The sequence below is a fragment of the Phyllostomus hastatus genome, unplaced genomic scaffold (genome assembly GCF_019186645.2).
Source record: "Phyllostomus hastatus isolate PE091 unplaced genomic scaffold, TTU_PhHast_1.1 phas_scaffold_755, whole genome shotgun sequence".
NCBI lineage: Eukaryota > Metazoa > Chordata > Mammalia > Chiroptera > Phyllostomidae > Phyllostomus > Phyllostomus hastatus.
The window spans coordinates 4,902,099-4,921,595 of NW_025334039.1; the positions used below are offsets into that span (position 1 = coordinate 4,902,099).

The following is a 19,497-nucleotide window of genomic DNA, read 5'->3' on the forward strand; positions in this document are numbered from 1 at the left end:
ACAAGGAGACCAGATCCACACTCGGTGCACAGGCTGAGTCTCCCCAGGGGGCCCTAAGCCTGACCCTTGGGTCTTGGCCCCGAGAGGAAGTGGCTGACTTTGGTGGGGTCCACACCGCTCCTCTCCGGGGCAGCCCCCAGCTGCAGCCTGACCCCAGCAGACCCATGAGCTCACACTGAAGCGAGACACTCTTCTCCCTGTAGCTATTTACAAACTTCCCCTCCTCCTGCCTCGGCCTCCAGGGCCCTCAGAGGGTGAACCCAGGGCACCATTAGCAACTGAGAGACTGAAACTTAACCTCCACTGCTTATAATTTGGGCACCAGCCATGCGAACAGTGGAGTTTCAAATCCCATCACAGAGCGCTTTTCAGCTAGTTCTTACTCAGCACCTCGGACGTCCGTGAATAATCGTACCTCCCATTAAATGATAAGAATAGAAACTATTTCAAAATGGCCCTGAGCTCATTTTGAGAAAGCAAGTTGAAAACGCCTGCCCTTCTACCGAAACAAGAAAGTTTAATTAAATGGAACTTAAATTCCATCATCTGTAAAACAGCAGACCCTGAGCCTTCTAGGGCTCTCCGGTCCCCAGAATAAAATTAAAATTCAAACTTCAGAGCAACCCAGAGGCCTCCGGGTTCACTGCCCACCCACCTGTCCACCCTGTGCTCCCCGTCATCTCTCCCCTGCCTGCCTCGCCCCTGCTCCGGCAAGTGCCCTCGCCTGGAATGTCTGTCCTCCCCCGTATTCCCCTAGCAAATCTCTGTTTATCCCACCGGGCAACATCCCCTCTCCCATGAGGTCTTCCTCAGCAGTCCACTCGAAATCAGCCACCCCCTCTCTCCTCCAGTAGCAATCTCTCTCTGGCCCAAGAGCGTGAGTCTTCCCTGGGACAGTCTTTACACTCAAACATTTGTGGTACAACCACTTTATTTTTTTAAATTAGAGAAAGAGGAAGGGAGACACATCAATCTGTTGTTCCACTTACTTATGAATTCATTGGTTGATTCTTATATGTGCCCTGACCGGGGATTGAACCCACAACCCTAGCCTATCAGGACGATGCTCTAACCAACTGAGCTACAAGCAATTTCCTGAACCCCTCTGAGTTTCACCTGCCTTGTGACGAGTGATTAACCAGAAGCCTTTGAAGATACCTTAGAGGCCTGAAATATTTTAGCAATACACATACATACCTCTCCAAAACCAGCCTCTCTTATCTAACACTTAGGGTCCTCAGAGAGCCGTCTCCCCAAAGAGTTTAGCTTAAACCCAGGAACGAAAACATGCCCTGAAATAAAGGGGGTAGGGATAAAAAGAAGAAAAAAAGCAAACATAAAACCCCAACCCAGCCCTGGCTGGCTTAGCTCAGTGGATTGAGCGCGGGCTGTGAACCAAAGTGTCGCAGGTTCGATTCCCAGTCAGGGTACATACCTGGGTTGCAGGCCACGGCCCCCAGCAACCACACATTGCTGTTTCTCTCTCTTTCTCCCTCCCGTCCCTCTCTAAAAATAAATAGATAAAATCTTAAAAAAAACCACCCCAACCCAATGCATAAAAAGTTCTCCAACACTTCAGAGCTGCACCCCCACCTGCGGTAGCCGCCAGCCCTGTGTGGCTATTTCGAGCACCTGAAATGTGGCCAGTCTGTCTGCATCGAGGCGTGTTGCAAATGTACACTGTGCACTGAATTTCTGAAGACTTAGTCCAAAAAAAAATGTAAAACACCTCAATACTTTTTAGTATTGACAGTCCATTAAAATGATGACATTTTAGATATTAATTTCACTTGTTTCTTTTGTACTTTTTTCAACGTGGCTGCTAGGAGATACAAAGTTACACACGTGGCTGGCGGACATCCCAGCTGGACAGGGCTATCCTAGGCGAGTCTTGTTTCAGAGCCTCCCATCCGGGCTGAGTGGGCCGGCCGCTTCCCGAGACACGCTGCCACTCTGCGGTTGCAGCACACAAGAACAACATCTGTGCTCGCTGTTCACTTTTCCGCTGTGTCTATATCTAGCCACGATGTTAAATGACTTGTTCTTTGCTCTCTTACGCGGCGGCTCACTTGCTGTAGAATCAAACTGAACATCAAATCAGCAAGGGAAGCGGCTCCGAACGTCACACCTGCCTTCCCGGTACAGGGGGGCTTCTGCTTGGCCACCAATCCCCCTCCACACACTCGTTCTTTCAATAAAGAGCTACTGAGTGGCTGCTGCTATGGTCCACATACATGTTTGTGTCACCCCAGAATTCATAGGTTGGGAACACAGTCGATAACATTGTAACAACTATGCATGGTGTCAGGTGGGGACTAGACTTACTGGGGTGATCACTTCATAAGTTATGTAAGTGTCTAATCACTATGTGGTACACCTGAAACTAACGTAATACTGTACACCAACTGCAATCGAAGAAAAATGTATAACTAAAAAGAACATGGAGTTAAAATTCCCAAAAAATCCTACTATAAAAGACGAGTTATCATTAATGACTAGGAAGAAAATAGGAAAATCTGATGTCCGAAGTAATAGTGTGAAGAGGTGGGGTCTTTGGGGTGATTGGGTCTTGAGGGCGGGGCCCTCGGGAGTGGGATTCGTGACCGTATAAAAGAGACTCCAGAGCCCCAACAAAACTCTGTGCCCCAGACGAGAATCTTCGCCAGCTGTTCTGGGGCCCTCCTCTCAGACTTGCAGCCCCCAGAAGTGTGAGGAATAAATTTCTATTCTTCGTAAGCCACCTGGCCTGTGGTTTTGCTGCAGCAGCTCAGAAAAAGCAACTACCGTGTACCAGGCTGGACTCCAGACACTGAGATACTGTGTGAACGAGTCTCGGCCTGCCCCTAACAAGCCGCCGTGCCGGCGCGTGCCCTCTGAGAAGTGTGCACACGCCACATGGCACAGGAGGCGGAGGAAGCACATCCCTCCCCTCGGCCTGACCAAGAGCAGACGAGGGTTTCCCACAGAACTTCACATGTGAACGGGACGTGGACTAAGACACGTCCAAGTTGAAGAGAGAAGCAAGTGTCATCTGAATGCAGGTGACAGCACTGGGCCCGGGAGGGGAAGAGCTCTTCCAGGGATAGAGCGTAGGGTAAGAGGAGATGGGGCTCTCCCTGCGTGTCCCACTTAGGGTCCACAGCGAGGCTTAGGCCCCTGGGAAATAATCACCTCCTGACCTGATTACCTGAAACTGAGAACAGGCACCCGGGGCCGGCTGGTGAGATGGAGAGTCACATCTCTGCATTGGTCAGACCTGGGCCGGGTGCAGCTGGTGCAGCTTTCCAGCCCCGTGACCTGAGGCCAGAAACGTGACCCTCGTACACACCCCGATGACCTCCTGGACCTCGCTAGCCTCGGTTTCCTCATCTTTTTTTTTTAACAGCAGGATTGGTAAATGCTCACCCGCCAAGGCTGTGGTGAGGATTAAGTGTTACAATTCCTCCTACCTGGCACAGTACCTGATACACAGTAAGTTCTCAGGAAGCGACCGTTATTGTTAGTGTCACAAAAACCTGGAGCATACAGGAAGGAGCCCTCATTCCCGGATTCCTCTTTACCAAAGGGCAGGGTGCTGTCCCGTGCACTGTAGGGTGTTCAGCAGCATCCCTGGCCTCGACCCACTAGATGCCAGGAGGACCGCTTTCCCCTCCCCAAGTGGGACAGCCAAGTTGGCTCCAGGCCTTGCCAAACGCCCCCTACAGGCAGGGAGAAAAAGGAGCAAAATGGTCCCCAGTTGAGAACCACTGTTCTGAACAGATAATGAGGTGAGGCGGAAGGTCCATCTGGAGGGTGGGGTGCTAAAAAGGAAACAGAGTTTTCAAGCTGTAAAGAGCCCTAAGCACTGACAGACTCCTCACCTTCCGTGAAGTATCAAGTTCAGCAGGGACTGGCTCCGAGAGGGGAAGGGCAGACCAGGGAAGAGGATCAGCAAGGCCCTTGGCCTCATCTTGCACAGCCCTGGCCTGGGCTGCACCCAAAGCAGCATCACAGTCTTCCCTCAATTTCAGCACCTGCTCTGGTGACAAGCGGGGAAAGGAGCCTCTGCCATTCACCAGAGCAGCGATTTTCAACCTGTGTGCCTCCAGGATTTTTAAAATATGCAACATCTGACTGTTTAGTCAGGGGCACTGACCTCTTCTCCCTAAGATCGTCAAATTTAAAAAAAAGAGAGAGAGAGAGTGAGAAAGAACAGCCAACACATGGATGCTCATCCAGTATGAATGAATCAAAACCATACCTATTTTATTTGTCGGACTGGCAAAAAAAAATAGTATATATTTTTTGGAGTATAGGTGTGTGCCACAATATGAAAAAGGCTGAAAACCTCTGCACAAAGAGGAAGCTCCGCCAAGCTTGTAGGTAACCAGGTGGGGGGTGGGGGGCTGGCCCCTGTGCAAGAACAGCCCATAACGTCCTCGTCCTCCTCCGCGCGCGACGTCCTCCTCTGCGCGCCATGGCCGATCACTGCTGTGCTGCGTGGTGAGCCACCCCAGGCCACCAAACCACCGCTCGCACGAGGGCTGCCACGGCACAGCGGCACAGCTCTGTTTTCGAACGGACTTTCGCCCGCCTCGGAGCTCCGTTTCAGAAATGGCGCTGATGAGTGCCCCGTGTTGCTTCATTTTTCAAGTGTCGCTTTCTCAAGCTAATGGGAAACTGAGGGGTAATTATGGGTATAACTGGGGGCGGGGGAGCTACGGCCTTTGCATTCAGCATGAAACCACAAGGCTAACTTTTCACCGAATAGACTCCGCTTTCTGCTGCACCGAGGCAGAGCTGAGGTTCGGCCTTGGCAGGGGCGTATGCAACCCAGAGGGGCCGTGCGCGCTCAGAAAGAAGATATTCATAGGAGGCCAGACGCCAGACCCCTTCAGTAAACTTCACAGCGCAGGGCGCGCGTAGGAAATGGACAAACATTTGCTCAGGTTTCAACCAGGATGCAACACAACAGCATTTTGCAAACGCGAAGACTAAAATCTGAGAGTGAGGAACCACAGTGCATGTATTATAGCAACGGTATTATGGGTGCACTGTTTCTGCATCTGTTTTCAATGCCTTTTCACACCCGCTTCCTTACTCAGTCCTCACCCCCATGCCAGCGAGGCAGCTATACGACCGTCACTTGGCGAAGGACGGGACCAAATCTCTGAGTCTGTGACCTTCACTCAGTCACTCACTCAATTAATTAGCAAGCCCCTAGAACTCGCCGGGCACGCACCCAAGTCATGGGGTGTAGCCAGGTACCGAGCCAGGTGCTGCTCACGCGGGCAGCCGGAGCCCTGTTTTTCGGGGAGGAGCTCACTGGCATTGGGGCGGGATGACTCTCGGAGGGGCGGAAAGATCTCACCCTTCGCAGGATGTCTAGCATCCTGGGTCCAGGCCGCTAAATCAATGTCTTCAATCCTTGAGGCAATGACGAACACCCCTGCCCATTCCCGAGTGTGGGGGATGGGGTGCCCCTCATGCACAGTCCCTGCCAGAGGTCCAGGGCCACGGGCCTCAAGTCAGACAGCCATGGTTTCACTCTAGTCCCATCCATTCCCCTCCCGCGTGACTTTAGACAAGCAACATTTTCTATGCCCCAGCTACTCCCTTATAAAATGAAACTTTATTTTCATTTTATAGGAATGAAAGAGAGAGAGAGGAATATAGGAGAGAGGAATGTCAGTTTCTTGGGTGCCTGTATTTTCTCCAGACTGTGGTTTCCTGGGTGGGGTCTCTTAAACGCCCATTCCATTTAATTCCCGTATAAAATGATAACAGTATGTACTTTATCAGGTGCCTGTGAGGAATAATGCATATTAAACACCTGACCCATGTCAGCCTTCAGTAAATATCTGTGTTGTTTCATCAGCTCATCCCCTGAATATCCTCATCTCCCGGATCTTTAAAGCCACCTTCTCAGGGAGCCTTCCCTGACCACCCTATTTAAAATTGCCACCCCCTGGCCCTGGCCGGTGTGGCTCAGTCAGTTGGAGCATCACCCCGTAAACCAAAAAGCTGCAAGTTCGATTCCCAGTCAAGGCACATGCCAGGGTTGAGGGTTTGGTCCTGGTCAGGGTGTGTACGAGAGGCAACCGATGGATGCTTCTCTCTCACACCGATACTTCTCTCCCTCTCTCCCTCCCTCTCTTCCCCTCTCTCTAAAATCAATAGGCGTATCCTCAAGTAAGGATAAAAATAAAATAATAAAATAAAATCGCCACCCCCACACTGCTTGCATTTCACACCCTCCTTTTTGCTTTATTTTTTTCTCCGTAGCACTTGACCCTATTGGACATTCTCTGTGTTTTAAACACGCATCGTGTGTTGTGTCTCCCCCGTCACTCGGACCAGGAGGACACAGGTGCTTGTCTCTCTCGGTCCCTGCTGTATCCTTAGCACCTAGCACAGGGCCTGACTCTTAGGACGCATTCAACAAAGATGTCCCGGATGATGCTGAATCCGGAGGCTGGTCCCTGCATTGCAAATTCTGTGCCCTCTTCATGATAGCAAGTAGCCACACGCAAGGATATTAAAGGTAAAATATGTCAACCGTTCAGAAGCGTGAGGGGTTACATCACAACACTACCTTGGAGGGGCCTTTGTGTTGTCCCTCTTCTGGGATTCTTGGAAGTTAGCGGCTTCTAACAGGAGCCCAGCCACCAACCCATTTCACTTGAGTCGCCTTTGTGGGCTTTTCTTCCCCAAAGCTTTGAAGATAATCACTCAAGCCAGAGATTGATAAGGACTTAAACACTCATATTACTGGGTTTCCTTATCTCGACCCACATCTGCTCGAGTTAGAGCTGAACTCAGTCCCCCCTCCATATAATACTGGACTTTTAACACCCCCACCCCCACCCCCATTAATACCGGACTTCTACGAGACTGTTGACTGTACGGGTCTCACGATTACCAATTGCATTCCTGACAAGCCTACACCTGGGGTTCCAAAGTCTGGGAAACACGTGGGCACCGCAAAGGGGCCTGGGAAGAGAGCATCGGGTCTCCCGTTCCACTTTCTCTAAAAAGAAAATTAACTAATGTTCAAATAGGAATGAATGTTAAATACAAATGGATACAACCAACCGCCCCCCCAAACCGTCATGTCAAGTTACATGCAATTTACGAGACTCATGAGGAAGGAGAAGGAAAGCCACACTGAAGGGGACTCTGGAGGCTGCCTCAAGACTGCCACCGCTCTGAGCCTATTGCAACGGGTCACCTTTTACAGCTGAATCACAAGCAGATTTACAGACGGCCTCGCCTACTCTCACCCAGAGTAATCCCCACAAAATGGAACGGGCGTTTATGAGACCCCCGCCCAGGAATCCGTGGTTTGGAGGAAAAACTCACATGCACCCAAGAGACTGACATTCCTCACTCCAAAGTTTCATGTGCCACATTACAAGGTAAGAAGGACGACAGAATCAGAGTTGACAAGGAGTCAGCCAGCAAGATTATCCAGATGACAACGAACATGTGGATTTGGTCCCTTACTGTTAGAAAGCTAGAAATACCCTTGTCCTAAGTTCAGCGGTCCCCAACACCTTGGGCACCAGGCACCGGTTTCGTGGAAGACACTTTTCCCACAGAACAGGGTGAGGAGGGATGGTTTCAGGATGATTCTAGCCCGTTGCACGCAAGCTCACCTCCTGCTGTGCGACCCGGGGCCTAACAGGCCACAGACCGGCCCAGAGGTCAGGGAGCCCGGCCTTAGTTAACAGTAGTAACGTGTACAAATTATCCACAGACAAAATAGGTTGAGGATAACAGCTCACATACGTTTTACCACTAGGCTGTGGTGAGTACTGTGGATGTCTCCTCATCCTACATTCTACCTACTTTTAGAAGGCCTTTCCATACTGCAGAGGATGGCCATTTCAAAGCTCTATTTCCCCGGCTTCCCTGAAGCCAGGTTTTTGGATGTGACTCTGGTTCCCCTCGATAGAAGTAGTCCTTCAAGATTTACAAAGCAGGCGCCGGCGAGAGGCCACCTTCCTGCTTCTGGGCTGCTTGCTGCTGACAGACGTGGCGATGAGGGTCCCCTGCAACGGCATCACAGGCCCGCTCTCCAGCTTTCCAGGCACTGACAGGCAGCTGGCTGCAGCGGGTAACAGTCCCAGCTCATGCATCATCCACCGGCTTGCTCTGGGGCGCAGGAGTTCCAGGGACAGACTCGGAGGCAGCGAACCCCCCAGTGGGTCAGTTTTCAGCAGCATGCCTACACATGTATGTTTCCGAATTATTATTATTATTATACATACACTACTATTAACAGTGCCTCCAGCCCTCCCACCAATTTTATAAGCGCCAGATCCCCCGCATTAAATACCTTTTCGCTTTAAATACCTAGGCTGCTTTCTAGTCCCTGCCCTGAACTCTGACCGAATCCCAGTGGACCAGGAGCAAAGACGTCTGGGAGTCAAGGAGAATAAACCACGTGAGAAGCTCTCCCCTCCGGGCTCTGCGCACGTCGGTGAGGTGCAGGCAGAAGTGGAAGACGCATCGCTGAGAATCACTTGCAGTCTCGCGGCTGGTAAGGGCGTGTTCGTCCCGTAAGATTACAATAGAGCCGAAAAATTCCTGCGGCCCAGTGACACAGCAGCCATCGTCACACAGCAGCTCAGTGCCTTACAAACAGCGTTGGTGTATAAAAGTATACACGCGATTATGTCCAATACACAATACTTGATCATAAACGACAATGTTACTGGCTTTTGTATTTATCACACTATACTTATTATTATTATTATTTTAGAGCACACGCTTTCTACTTATCAAAAAAAATTGTGTTCCGTGAAACGATAAGCCGTGTTGCCCCAGCAGCAGCCTCCTTATCTCTTGCCTTGACTGTGTCTCTTGCATCTTCCCTGCACCATGTCTTCTCGTGCCTGCTGTAACCCTGTGCTGTGGAGCAAGGGCAGTGTGGCCGAGCGCTGGCCCAGCAGAAAGTCTACAGCGGCAGACAGCCATGCCCTAGGCCTTGGCACCAGGCTCTCCAAGAAAGACAGGCTGGACCATCCCCTGCCCAGGCTTGTATACATACTCCCTGGGAGTTCCCAAGGGCAGACTCGCCTAAAGACTCGCCTAAAGACGCGTTTCTCAGAATATATCCCCCTTCAGGGCTCAGCAGAATGTGAAGTATTTGCTCTCTGCATGCTTCCTAAACACCTCCGGGCCCAGTTCAAAGGCAGAACATATCTCCTTGCTGAATCAAAAGAGGAAGAGGTACAAGTAAACAAACGACCACAATACACTTACTTCTAAAAGGGCTAGTGAGGAGAAAAGGCCCCGAGAGCTCAGGCGCTGTGGAAGAAATAAAAATCCACACTGCTGATACTTTCCCCCAAGAAATGTCCCTGTTTCCATCTGAGCTTCCAGGGTCAAGTCCCAAGTTAAAGAACTTACGTCCCCACCCTTCCCGTTCTGACTCTGATGAACCCGATCAGTTCAGCAGATAACTGCAAGCCCTGGGGCTTGGAACAAAGGTGCAAACTTCCCAGGCAGAGCAGAAAAGACTGAACAAGGGCCTGCGAGCTGGGCACGGGGGTTAGGGAGCAGGAAGCCGGTACTTAGGGCCCTATCAGCTGCTTCCAGGCCCTCAGCTGGAGCCAGCCCTGCCTTCTGGCAGGAGTGCCTTTTTCACCCCCTTCCCACAGTTCCAGAGTGTGCCACAGTTCCCAGAAAGTGTTTCCATGATTCACACAGGTGCTACTTTGCAGTCTGCTGGGAAAGAAAAGGCCTGCCCACCCAAGCACAGACGCGCTCAGATGCCCTCAATGACAGCACCGTCTAATTTCATATGTATGAGAATGTGCACAAGTGAGTGTCTGAGCATCGATAAAACACAGTCATTCGTGGAGTTAGGAAGTGGGGGAACCCACGCTGGGGCCCAGGTTTTCCGCTCCCCAGTCACCAGTCCACTCAGTCTCTGTGTTTTTAGTGAATGCCTGGGCAAGTCAGGGGCTACTTGCAGTTGTGTTTATTCGTGAATGCCAATTTCCAGCACAACACGCAGGTGGGCATTGTCTCAAATCTCTCTTTCTGTTGAGTACGTGACTGCTTTAAAGATGGAGCGCGGGGCGGTCTAACTCGGGGTGGGTTGGCAGAGGAGCACAGGGGTACACGTGGCGCCCACTTCATCAGGTGCACGGAACACAGGAGTGCGAGGAAGAGGCTTCATCACGCCGCCCCATCCCTGTCCCCTCCCGCCAGTGTCCCCTGCTCCAACCCCACCAGAGTTTCCCATCCCAACCTCAGTCAAGGCCAAGGTCCAGGCCCACACCATCTCTTTCCAGCTCATAATCTTTGTCTGCTCCCTTCTCTCTGCTCTGGACACTCAGAGCTGCTGGCCACGGCACATGTTCCCACCTCAGAGACCTGACCCGTGCTCCTCTCTGCCTGGAACATGCTTCCTGGCGCAGACAGAGGGCCACCCCTTCACTTCTTTCAGGTCTCCGCTCTCCTATGTCATTGTACCGGTGGTATTCCCTAATCACCTCTATGGAGTCGCAGCCCCTGCTTCTCACGCCCCTCACCCTTCTTCCCTGCTTGGGTTTTCTCTCTCCACACAATCTGCCATGCCCCACCTTTTACTTCTGCATTTGCTTCAAGTCTAGCTGCCTCACTGGAGTCTCAGTCCCGTGAGTGCAGAAATCAGCGTTCATGTTGGACTCCCAGTGCCAAGGACAACCCCTGGCACAGAGCAGGGCAGAGAGACAGAGGGGGAGAGGCCAAAAGGGCAGCTCTGCTCTGAAGTTCTGATCCACCCCATTTGCTCCAGGATGCGGCACATTACAGATTCCAGGAAGTTTTGATGGACAGATCAGATGATTCAATAGTCTCCTAGAAGAAATGCCGCCCCCCTCCTCTTGTGATAAAGATGGGGTCTCAAAACTCAAGGGAGGAAAAACTATGAAGAGAAAATGAGTCAGCAAAACAACTTTCAGTTTTTCTCGGAACCTGCCCATAGAAGCGGCCTGCCAGCAGTGACTTTCAAGAGAGCCTTTTCCACTTCTTCTCCCCAGATGAGTTCGTCCTTTCGGTGGATTTAAGAAGGGAAAGGGTGGTGCCTCTGATTTCCTGTTTTCAGTGGCTGTGCGGACAGAGCTGGTCCTTAGTGAAAACGACTTTGGGACCAGATACATACAAACAGAAGGTGCCTCTGCTGCAGGTCAGGTCATCTCCCTGCCCCATGCGCTCAGGAAACCTCCAACGGCCCTTTCTCTGGGGCCTTATCTCCTCTTTTATTACAAAAGGACCCCTCAACAGTCGTGACAGCTGTCGCAGGAAATTGCCTACATTTATCTGTCTCATCTGAATGCAGCTATGAAAACGGCTCTGTTGAGGCACAAACATTGAAACAGCCCTGGGGCCACCCCGCAACCGAAGGAAATGGCTTATCCTTCAGTTACTAAATGCCAGTCCAGGGTTCATAACGTTCATAACGGTCTCATCTTTGAGACCCTCCCAACAGCTTTGCAAAGGAGATAGCTGAGAGATAACACAGGAACAGCCCCTATGACTCCAAAGCTCATTTCACGAATAATCAGAAAGACTCTTTAATTTAAAATTAAATGTGTACAGCAGAAGGGGAAATAAGGCACGCTGGGGCTGATGGCCTGCAAAGGGGAGAGGAGGAGGCAGGCAGGGGAACAATGGCACACAGGCAAGTCTAAATGGAAAAGGTTGTGGTTAGATTTTCTGTCTTTAAAGTGAATAGTCAACCATAATGATGCATTTGTCTAAAATACATATTATCACATGGGGTACAAAATGCATGGTGTGATACCAACTATTTTACATACATATGCTACAACATATAGAAAAAGGACCCATTGCTTCTGAGTGGCGGAATAAGGAAGGATTATTTCTCTTCTGTACTTAACTAACTTGACGAAAATGAGCGCACATTGTTTATAATTAGATTAAAATCGTAATGCAAAAGTGTTTTACGTTCAATCTAATCAAGTGAAACTACAAAGGGGTAACCCAGGAAGTCTTTAAATAAAGGGTACAACCTTTTAATACCATCAACCAAAGCAAAGAAGTCCCAGGTGACAGTGAAAGTAAATACATTGTAGAAGGAAAAATAAATTGCAATGAGAAGAAGGGAAGGATGCAACAGGCTTTCTCCTGTGCAGGCTTCTGTGACAGGGGCTTTCAAACAAAGCACAGTCCTCGGAGTTAACACCAAAGGGAGGTGCGGGGCCAGCATCTACCCTGGGCACACAGGCAGCGTGGGGGCCTCCCAGCACTGCCTGGCATGGTGAAGCTCCATCACAGCCCCGCTGTCTGGGGAAGGTGTGCAGACTCTTTAGTGTAGGGATGCACCTTCGCAGGCTGCATTCACCGAGGGCCCAAGCGTGTGCAGACACTATAAGCCTGCCACCCCATTCTCACCGACACGTCAGGAGCAGTTCCACCCACAGAAGGTGTCTGCCCTGCAGATGTGCTTGTTCAGGTCTCTGGGCTAAACCAGGCCAGGCCTCCCAGGTACCCAGGACGCTGGGCAGTGCCTCAGCTGTCTCACACCTCCCGGCAGCGAAATAAAGCCTACAGGGAGCCGCGGCCGGGTGGCTCAGCTGGTTGGAACGTTGTCCCGCAACACCAAAAGGTTGGGGGTTCAATTCCCGGTCAGGGCACATGCCTAGGTCGCAGGCTGGATCACAGTTCGGGGCACGTACAAGTGGCAACCAATCGATGTTCCTGCTCTCTCACATGCTTGTTTCTCTCTCTCCCCCCTTCCTCTCTCTCTAAAATCAATAAACATCCCAATAAACATATCCTCAGGCGAGGATTTAAAAAAAAGAAAAATTGAGGCCTTGGGGAATACTCCTGTATGGTGCCTCGAGAACTTAAGCTGAATTCATGCCTCAGGGGACCAGAAAGGCAGGGAAGGGTCCCCACCGGACACTTCCTGACCAGGTGTGCCTGCCGAGGCTTGTCGCAGCCTCCTGAGCACCAGAGAGGCCAGGCTTCTGGAGTTTGGCCACTTCGTGCCTTCACCCAGCAAATATTTCATTGAGAACCTCCTGTGTTGTCAGGCACTGTGCAAAACACCAGGATTCGGAATGGGGCCACAAACCAGGTCCCCGCCCCAAAAAGCCATTCTTAACAAATGCCAGTTAACTCAGTGTCAAAGATCTAAAGAAAAGCGCCATCCTCACTGATGAGGCGCATTTCTGCTGAACCTCCCAACCAAATTAAACACCAAACACGCAAGGGTACAAATGACTCAAGTTTATGAATTAGAAAAGTGCAAGGGACCCCAGGTTAGAATCCGAGGAAGAGATACCCCCCACTCACAAAACACACCTACACCCCTAGCTCTCTCCTTTTACCCGTTCTCTCCCGCCTCACACACCTCAGGTCATCCCCGGCCACCAAGGGACCCACGTCATTTGGAACAGATTTTTCTATCTCAGATACAGCTACTCAGAGCTCCTGCCAGAGGGCTCCGAGTGCTTTGCAACGCAATCTGTGCCATGCTGTGCCTTCTGCCTCTCCCGGGGCGATCTGGGGAGACCAGAGCTCAAGAGCCAGAGGTAAGGATCAGCTCTCGTTACTCTAAATCCTTCCTAGAAGCCAAAAGCAGCAAATTCTCAAAAAAATTCAAAGCTGTAGGAAAGATTTCACATCAGCCTTCATCAACAGTGTAGTTTAAAAAAAGGGGGGGATGGAGAAAATGTTCAATACGGATTTCAAGGCATATTTTTATGTTGCATGTAATAATAAACCGTTGACATAGAGTTTTTGTGGGACCCTATGTAATTCAAAATAAGGGCCTTTCCCAAGAGCGACCTACAGTCCTACAGGCCATAAGATGTATTGAAAGTAGTATTTGCTGTGGACTGGGAACAAATATCAGGGGAGCACACTCACAGAGGGGAATGACACACAAATGCCAGTTCTCAGGAGGAGAGGGAACCAGGAAGGGGAGCCATGGCTGAGGGCAGAGGGTCAAGGGCAGAGGATCCTATCAGCAAGCACAGCCTTAGAAAGGTTCTCCTGCTGGTCCCAGAAGACCAGACTGAAAAGGGCCAATGCCACTTTCCCAGTGACTGAATACTCTCACTACAGCTGGAAACGTTAGGCAAGTGCCAGTCACAAGTTGGAAGTTCCTTCTTAGTATCTCTGTCTAGGAAGTCACTTCCTCATTCTCACTCAGGAAGAGAAGAGAGCTCAGGGTGCATGGACACCGTGGGTCACAGCGTACTATTAGTATGTTTGCTGGACAACGAGCAGGTACAGAGAAGTTCACGGGCATTCTTGCTGGAGGCTTACGTTTCTCCGCGTTCCAGGCATTCCTGCAGAGAACTACCTGGCATGTTGGATCCAGGCAAAACTTGAAATGGCCTAGACACATCTCCAGAGACTACACCAAAGCATTCAGTCCTTTGTTTAAATTGTTTCAGCCTCAGTGTTGTTATCTGCTCACCACTCAGTGCTCAGCCCTCTGGGGCGGAGCCTGGCCTGGTCTCCAGAACACCACCATCTGTCTGCTCCTGCCCGCTGCAACCACCGCCTGGCTGGCCCAGGGCAAGCGAGGCCCATTTTTAAATTCCCTTAGAAGTTTCACAACCACGGGTTTGGATGAAGTGACAAAACCCGCGGTAGTTTGCTGACATGAAACTAAAAATACCCGACGGCAAACAAAAGCCATCTTTTACAAGGCTGGCTGCGATGTCCTGAGGTTGCAAGCGGTGGTGTCAGACCATATCCTTGGCAGCGGTGGCCGCCTTGACAACTGCTCCTGGAGTGGAGCAGAGGGGCTGTTCTGTCCCCGCGCTGCCAAGGCATCCCGCGGCCGGCAGCCGGCCTATTGGATGGGAAGGACGGCTTTATTCCTCCGCCATCGAGTCAAACGCAGGCTAGATGAATGCAGGTCTGCTGAGAATATCAGATACACACTGAAAGAAGACCAGGGCAAAAAAGAATAGCAATCCCGTTCCCCTGGAAGAAAACGTGTTTCCAGCTCCCTCCTCCTTGAAATTCTAAAAGCAAACTATTGCTGCGACTACGCTGAGAAAGAACTCCTGGGCGTAAAAAAAAAAAAAAGATTTCAGAGTCAATGTGGCCCGGCCAGGCTTGCTGGGGACTGGAATGGGGAGAGGAGGGTCCAAGGCGGGGCAAGCAGACCACGTTACCCCGTAAGCCTCCTCGGAAGGTTCTTTCTACCTGTTGGGCTTTAGAGGCGAACTGCAAACCCCCGGCCGCCGCGCTCCGGGGAGCCCATCCCTTCCCAGGTCCCAAACTTTCCTTCGCGCCCATCGGAAGCGGCGAGCCTCGGCTCTCCCCCAGTCCCGATTTCAGATGTGAGAGGGTCTAAGCCACTGGAGACTGGGAGGAGGGGACTTACTCCCACAGGGCCCGGGGGACTCCGGGTGCTCGGGGCCGGGGAGTAGGGGGAAATGCAACGTGACGGTCAGCCCAAGTCCCGGCCGAAGTTTCCTCCAAAACTGCTGCGGCCAAGGCGAGACCCAGGAGCTCCGGGGCCCCAGCACAGAATCAGGGATGGAGGGAAGGGGGGTGGGGGTGCTGAAGCAGGCCCAACAGCACTAGCCGCAAGGTCATTGCGGATCCGGACCCGGGGGCAAACTGCCAGCGCCAGGTCCCTTCCCCGACCCGGTGGAGAGGCAGCGCCCGGAGCCTCTCCCCACACCTGCTCAGCGCGGGGCCGAGCCCCGGACACGTGGAAGCCTAGCCCGGGGCTCCGGAGCTCGCGGCAGGCACTCTCTACCTCGCCGGAGGGCGCACCCTTCGCCCCTGGCACCCCCACCAGGAAGGGGCAGAGCGCCCGGGCGCTGGGCGGTCGGCTCCGGCGCCTCTTTCATCCTCCGACTACGGCAAGAGCAGAGAAGGAGTTTCATACACTTCAAACCTAACCCCCGCCCCCAGCCGCTTCCCACTACCTCTACCTTTACCAGCTACCTCGCAGAAGGACAGACCAGAGACACAAAGAAAAGAGGGGGGGAAAAAAAAACTACCGCCCCTCTGGTCCCATCCTCCAGCCCGGAGCCGGAGGAAGCAGAGCAAGGGAGCAAGCACATCTTCCCACCCTCCCCACCCTCCTTCCCGACTCGGTGACCCGGGCACACCCGGGCGACAGGGAGCCCCGAGGTGGCCGAGGAAGAAGAGGTAAAGGATGGAAGAGGCAGAAACCAGGCGGAGCGACCGAGCGAGAGCGCGAGAGAGAAGAAAATATTCAACAAAACCACGCTAACGCGCCCCCTACCTGGGTGCAACATACTTTGGAAATAGAAGATGACCAGGATAAAGGATCCCAAGCAAGTGGCCAGCACCATCCGGCAAATTCTGTTCATCCTCATCACTTCCAGAAGCGCCGGCTTCATGGCTTTGTCCTGCCTACGGGTACCGGGGTGTCCGGGAGGCGCGCCCGGGGCGCAGGAGCCGGGACCTCGCTGCGTGGAGCCGACCCGGGAGGCGCAGGGCAGGGTTGGGAGGGCTCGGGAGAAGGATCGGGCTAGCTTTGCGGCCGGTCTCAGAGCTCCTAGCCCCGGGCGAGGGTGTGGAAGACGCCGGAGTTGCTCTGGAAGTGCCAAGATGCGTGGACCCGCCGGCTGCGCGCTCCGGATCCTCCGGCTGGTCCTCCTCGCCTCTCCGCCGCCGCCTCAGCGCCCGCCGGCGGCCGCCGCTGCTGCCTCCTCGCGGGCCAGGCGGCTGGGGTGCGAGCGGTGATGGTGGTGCTGCCGCTGCGCTGGCCGATGTGGCTGTCGAACCGGCCCCCTCCCTTCTCTCCGAAGCCTACTTCATTGCGCTCCAATGATCTATATATTCCGGGGCTGGGTTTTACCAAATGCAACTCGCAGCCCCCGGCGAGAGGAGGGCGCCTGCGGAGAACTGGGGGAGGGAGGGACCGGAGCGTCTGGGCGGAGCGTCGCGCCTCCCCCGCCCCTACCCGGGACTTGGTCGCGTCCAGCTGTTTCCCGGGGAGTGCAGAGTGCGCTCCGCGCTCCCGCAGGGTCCCAAAAGCCCTCAGTCCCCGGCCGGCTGGGCCGCCGTCTGGAGGTTGTGTCAGCGTTTCCATGACAAAACCCGGAGGAAAAAAATACGAATAAAATCGCCTCGGTGCTGCCACCCACTCGAGCCGGCATTTGTAGAAGAAAGTGGCAAGGAGCCGGCAGGGCACGGGGAGCGGGAAGGGGTCTGGTGGTACGCTATGATTTCGGATCCCTAGGCTAGACGTGGTAGCCGCGAGGTTACCCCCTGCCCCCAGGGAACAAGTTCCCTTCCCCCAGCACTCAGGACCGGGTGATTTTCGTTTTCCTTTCAAAGGACAGCCCAGCTTGAGCGACGTTTTGGAAAGGGGTTAAAGAGGTTGACTTCAGGTTAGTGTTAGGGAAACTGCAGTACCCTCAGGGGTCAGGCGACAGCTGGGCTTTCCTGAGGATTTATGGAGAGTCTCTGACACCCACCCCCTCTACAGAGCAAAAAGGGCTTGTGAATGTTAAAACTCTGGCTTCCCAAAGGGTAGAGCTCCCTCCAGATTCTCCGAAGTGAACACGAGCCTGAGCAGGGTGGGTGTGAGTGTGAGAGGATGCGCCCGCCAAGTCGCTCTCATCCAAACCCAAGAACTGCTAGAAAAGCCAAGCCTGCCTTAGCTTCAGAAGATAAATGGAAAGATGCCGCTCTCTTGTACCGTGTGAAGCGATCTAAACTGTCCAATTCCATGCATTTAGGTTGGTTAGTAATCAATAAGCGGATGCAGGCAAATGGTGTGGAGACCACAGGCTCACCAACCCAGGGCTAACTGGAGAAGCCCGGTTACTACAGTCCACTTACCTAGTTCTACCCAGAATCCACCCTCTCCTTCTCCCACCCTTTGTGGTTTCTGTAAGCAGAGTTAGGCTCCTCGTATCCTTTGGTATTCCTTACAAATGTGCACAGTGTTTTCAAAAGTTAAAGCACTATTTAAATTCTCATAACAATGTATGCCAGGAAAAATATTATTGTCAAGACTATCTAACTTTTATGTCACATTATCAAATCGTTAATACTATAACTTAGTGATGACATAGGATAATGTATCTTTCAGTGCCTCTCACACAACGGGCATTTGACAAATAGTTATTGAATCTGAATGTAATGGGCCTTATCCCGTCAATACATCAGAGACACAACTGGCAAATAGAAAGACGCAGCAGAAACCACCTCCATAACCTCAGTTCCCTTCCCCCAAAGTTCTCCTCCAGCAGTCACGAGGTAGGGGAAAGCAACGAAGTCAGCAGCCTTGCCTTTGATTACAGAAGACAATCAATTACAGCACAATATTTATGTAGCTGGTTGGGACTGTATTAATTTGTGCTCACTTGTGAATGAGTTGCCTGCTAAAGGCCGCTGGGCTGAATGAGCTCCAGTGCGAAGTCCTTCTCCAGTGGTTCCCCCCACAGGGGATGCGGGGTGGGAGCTGCGCGCCCCCCACCCCTCACCCTAGGCAAGGCAGGAGTTCCCTCCCAGGGAACGTGGCTAGGTGAGCACTTGCAGCACTTTGGCCAGAATGCCGGGCTCTCATTTAACTCCTGGTTTTACAGAAGGGGTGGACGGGGTGGGGGGGTATATGTTCCTTGTTCACCAGACTGGTCCCTCCCCTTCCAGGGCAGAGACCACATCGTCCCCATACAAAGGCCTGGCTATGCGTTAGGCAGTCTTGGGAGTCACAGAGCCAGGGGAGAGGTCGGATGCCAAGTCTTGGTGGGTCATGGAGAGGTAGAGTTGGCCCACATGATGGAGAAGGATGCTGAGCCATACCCATCATCCATGTTTGCGTTCCCACAATCAGGAATTGGCCCAAGCATACAGTGAGGGGTAAGGTCCTGACAAGCAAACTACCACCTCTTCCAAGAAGCCTGCCCTGATTCCCCCCCCTCCCACCGCGCCCCCGGAAGCAGCCTCTTTCCTCCTCTATGCTGTGAGCACTAGGTCCAAATCCCTCTTGGGTCACTGTACCCACCTGGCTGAGTTTTGTTCATCTCTGTCTCTCTCTAATGCTCAGCATAGTGACTGGCACCCAGTAAATACAAATAAGCCAGAGATGGAGAGATGAGGCCTTCTTGGACTAGGAAGTTCAACTAGATCACCTCTAAAGTCTGTAGTCATGGGTAATGGTCTGTGATTCTGTTGTTCTATATACATTACAGGTGAGAGAAAAACAGAGTCACTGCTTTCTTTCCATTGCTATCCTAACAAAACTTTGCTATATCTTTTATGCATGCTACATGATAAATGTTGATCGGATAAAGGACAGTGTTGACTAATAAAACTGGAGAAAGGAGACTTCGATTTTGAACTTTGAAGAGAGAGAAATGAAAGTCTGCCTCTCCAAGCAAGCTTTTTGTTTTCCCGATATACCAGTCAGGACAGGCTGGTTATGCTGCAGTAACAAACGAGCCCTAACTTCAGTGGCTTAAAGCAACCAGGGCTCATGTCTCTCTCCACCACGCCTACTGTGGGTCAGCAGATGGGCTGTACACGTGCAATTCAGCGATC

At 52.2% G+C, this 19,497-nt stretch overlaps 1 protein-coding gene across 2 annotated transcripts in view; it reads right to left on the minus strand.

Moving 5' to 3' along the window:
- The window catches only part of CHST11 (carbohydrate sulfotransferase 11), a 245,524-nt gene extending 228,678 nt beyond the window's left edge, over positions 1-16,846 (minus strand). Inside the window, exon 1 of one of the 2 annotated variants that reach the window (XM_045826661.1) lies at positions 16,241-16,846. In XM_045826661.1, coding sequence (XP_045682617.1) covers positions 16,241-16,343 — 103 coding nt within the window. In that variant the 5' untranslated portion in view covers positions 16,344-16,846. Of the gene's footprint in view, positions 1-16,225 lie in introns of both variants that reach the window. The other variant, XM_045826660.1, reaches the window with a different exon arrangement.
- Positions 16,847-19,497: the final 2,651 nt, after the last annotated feature.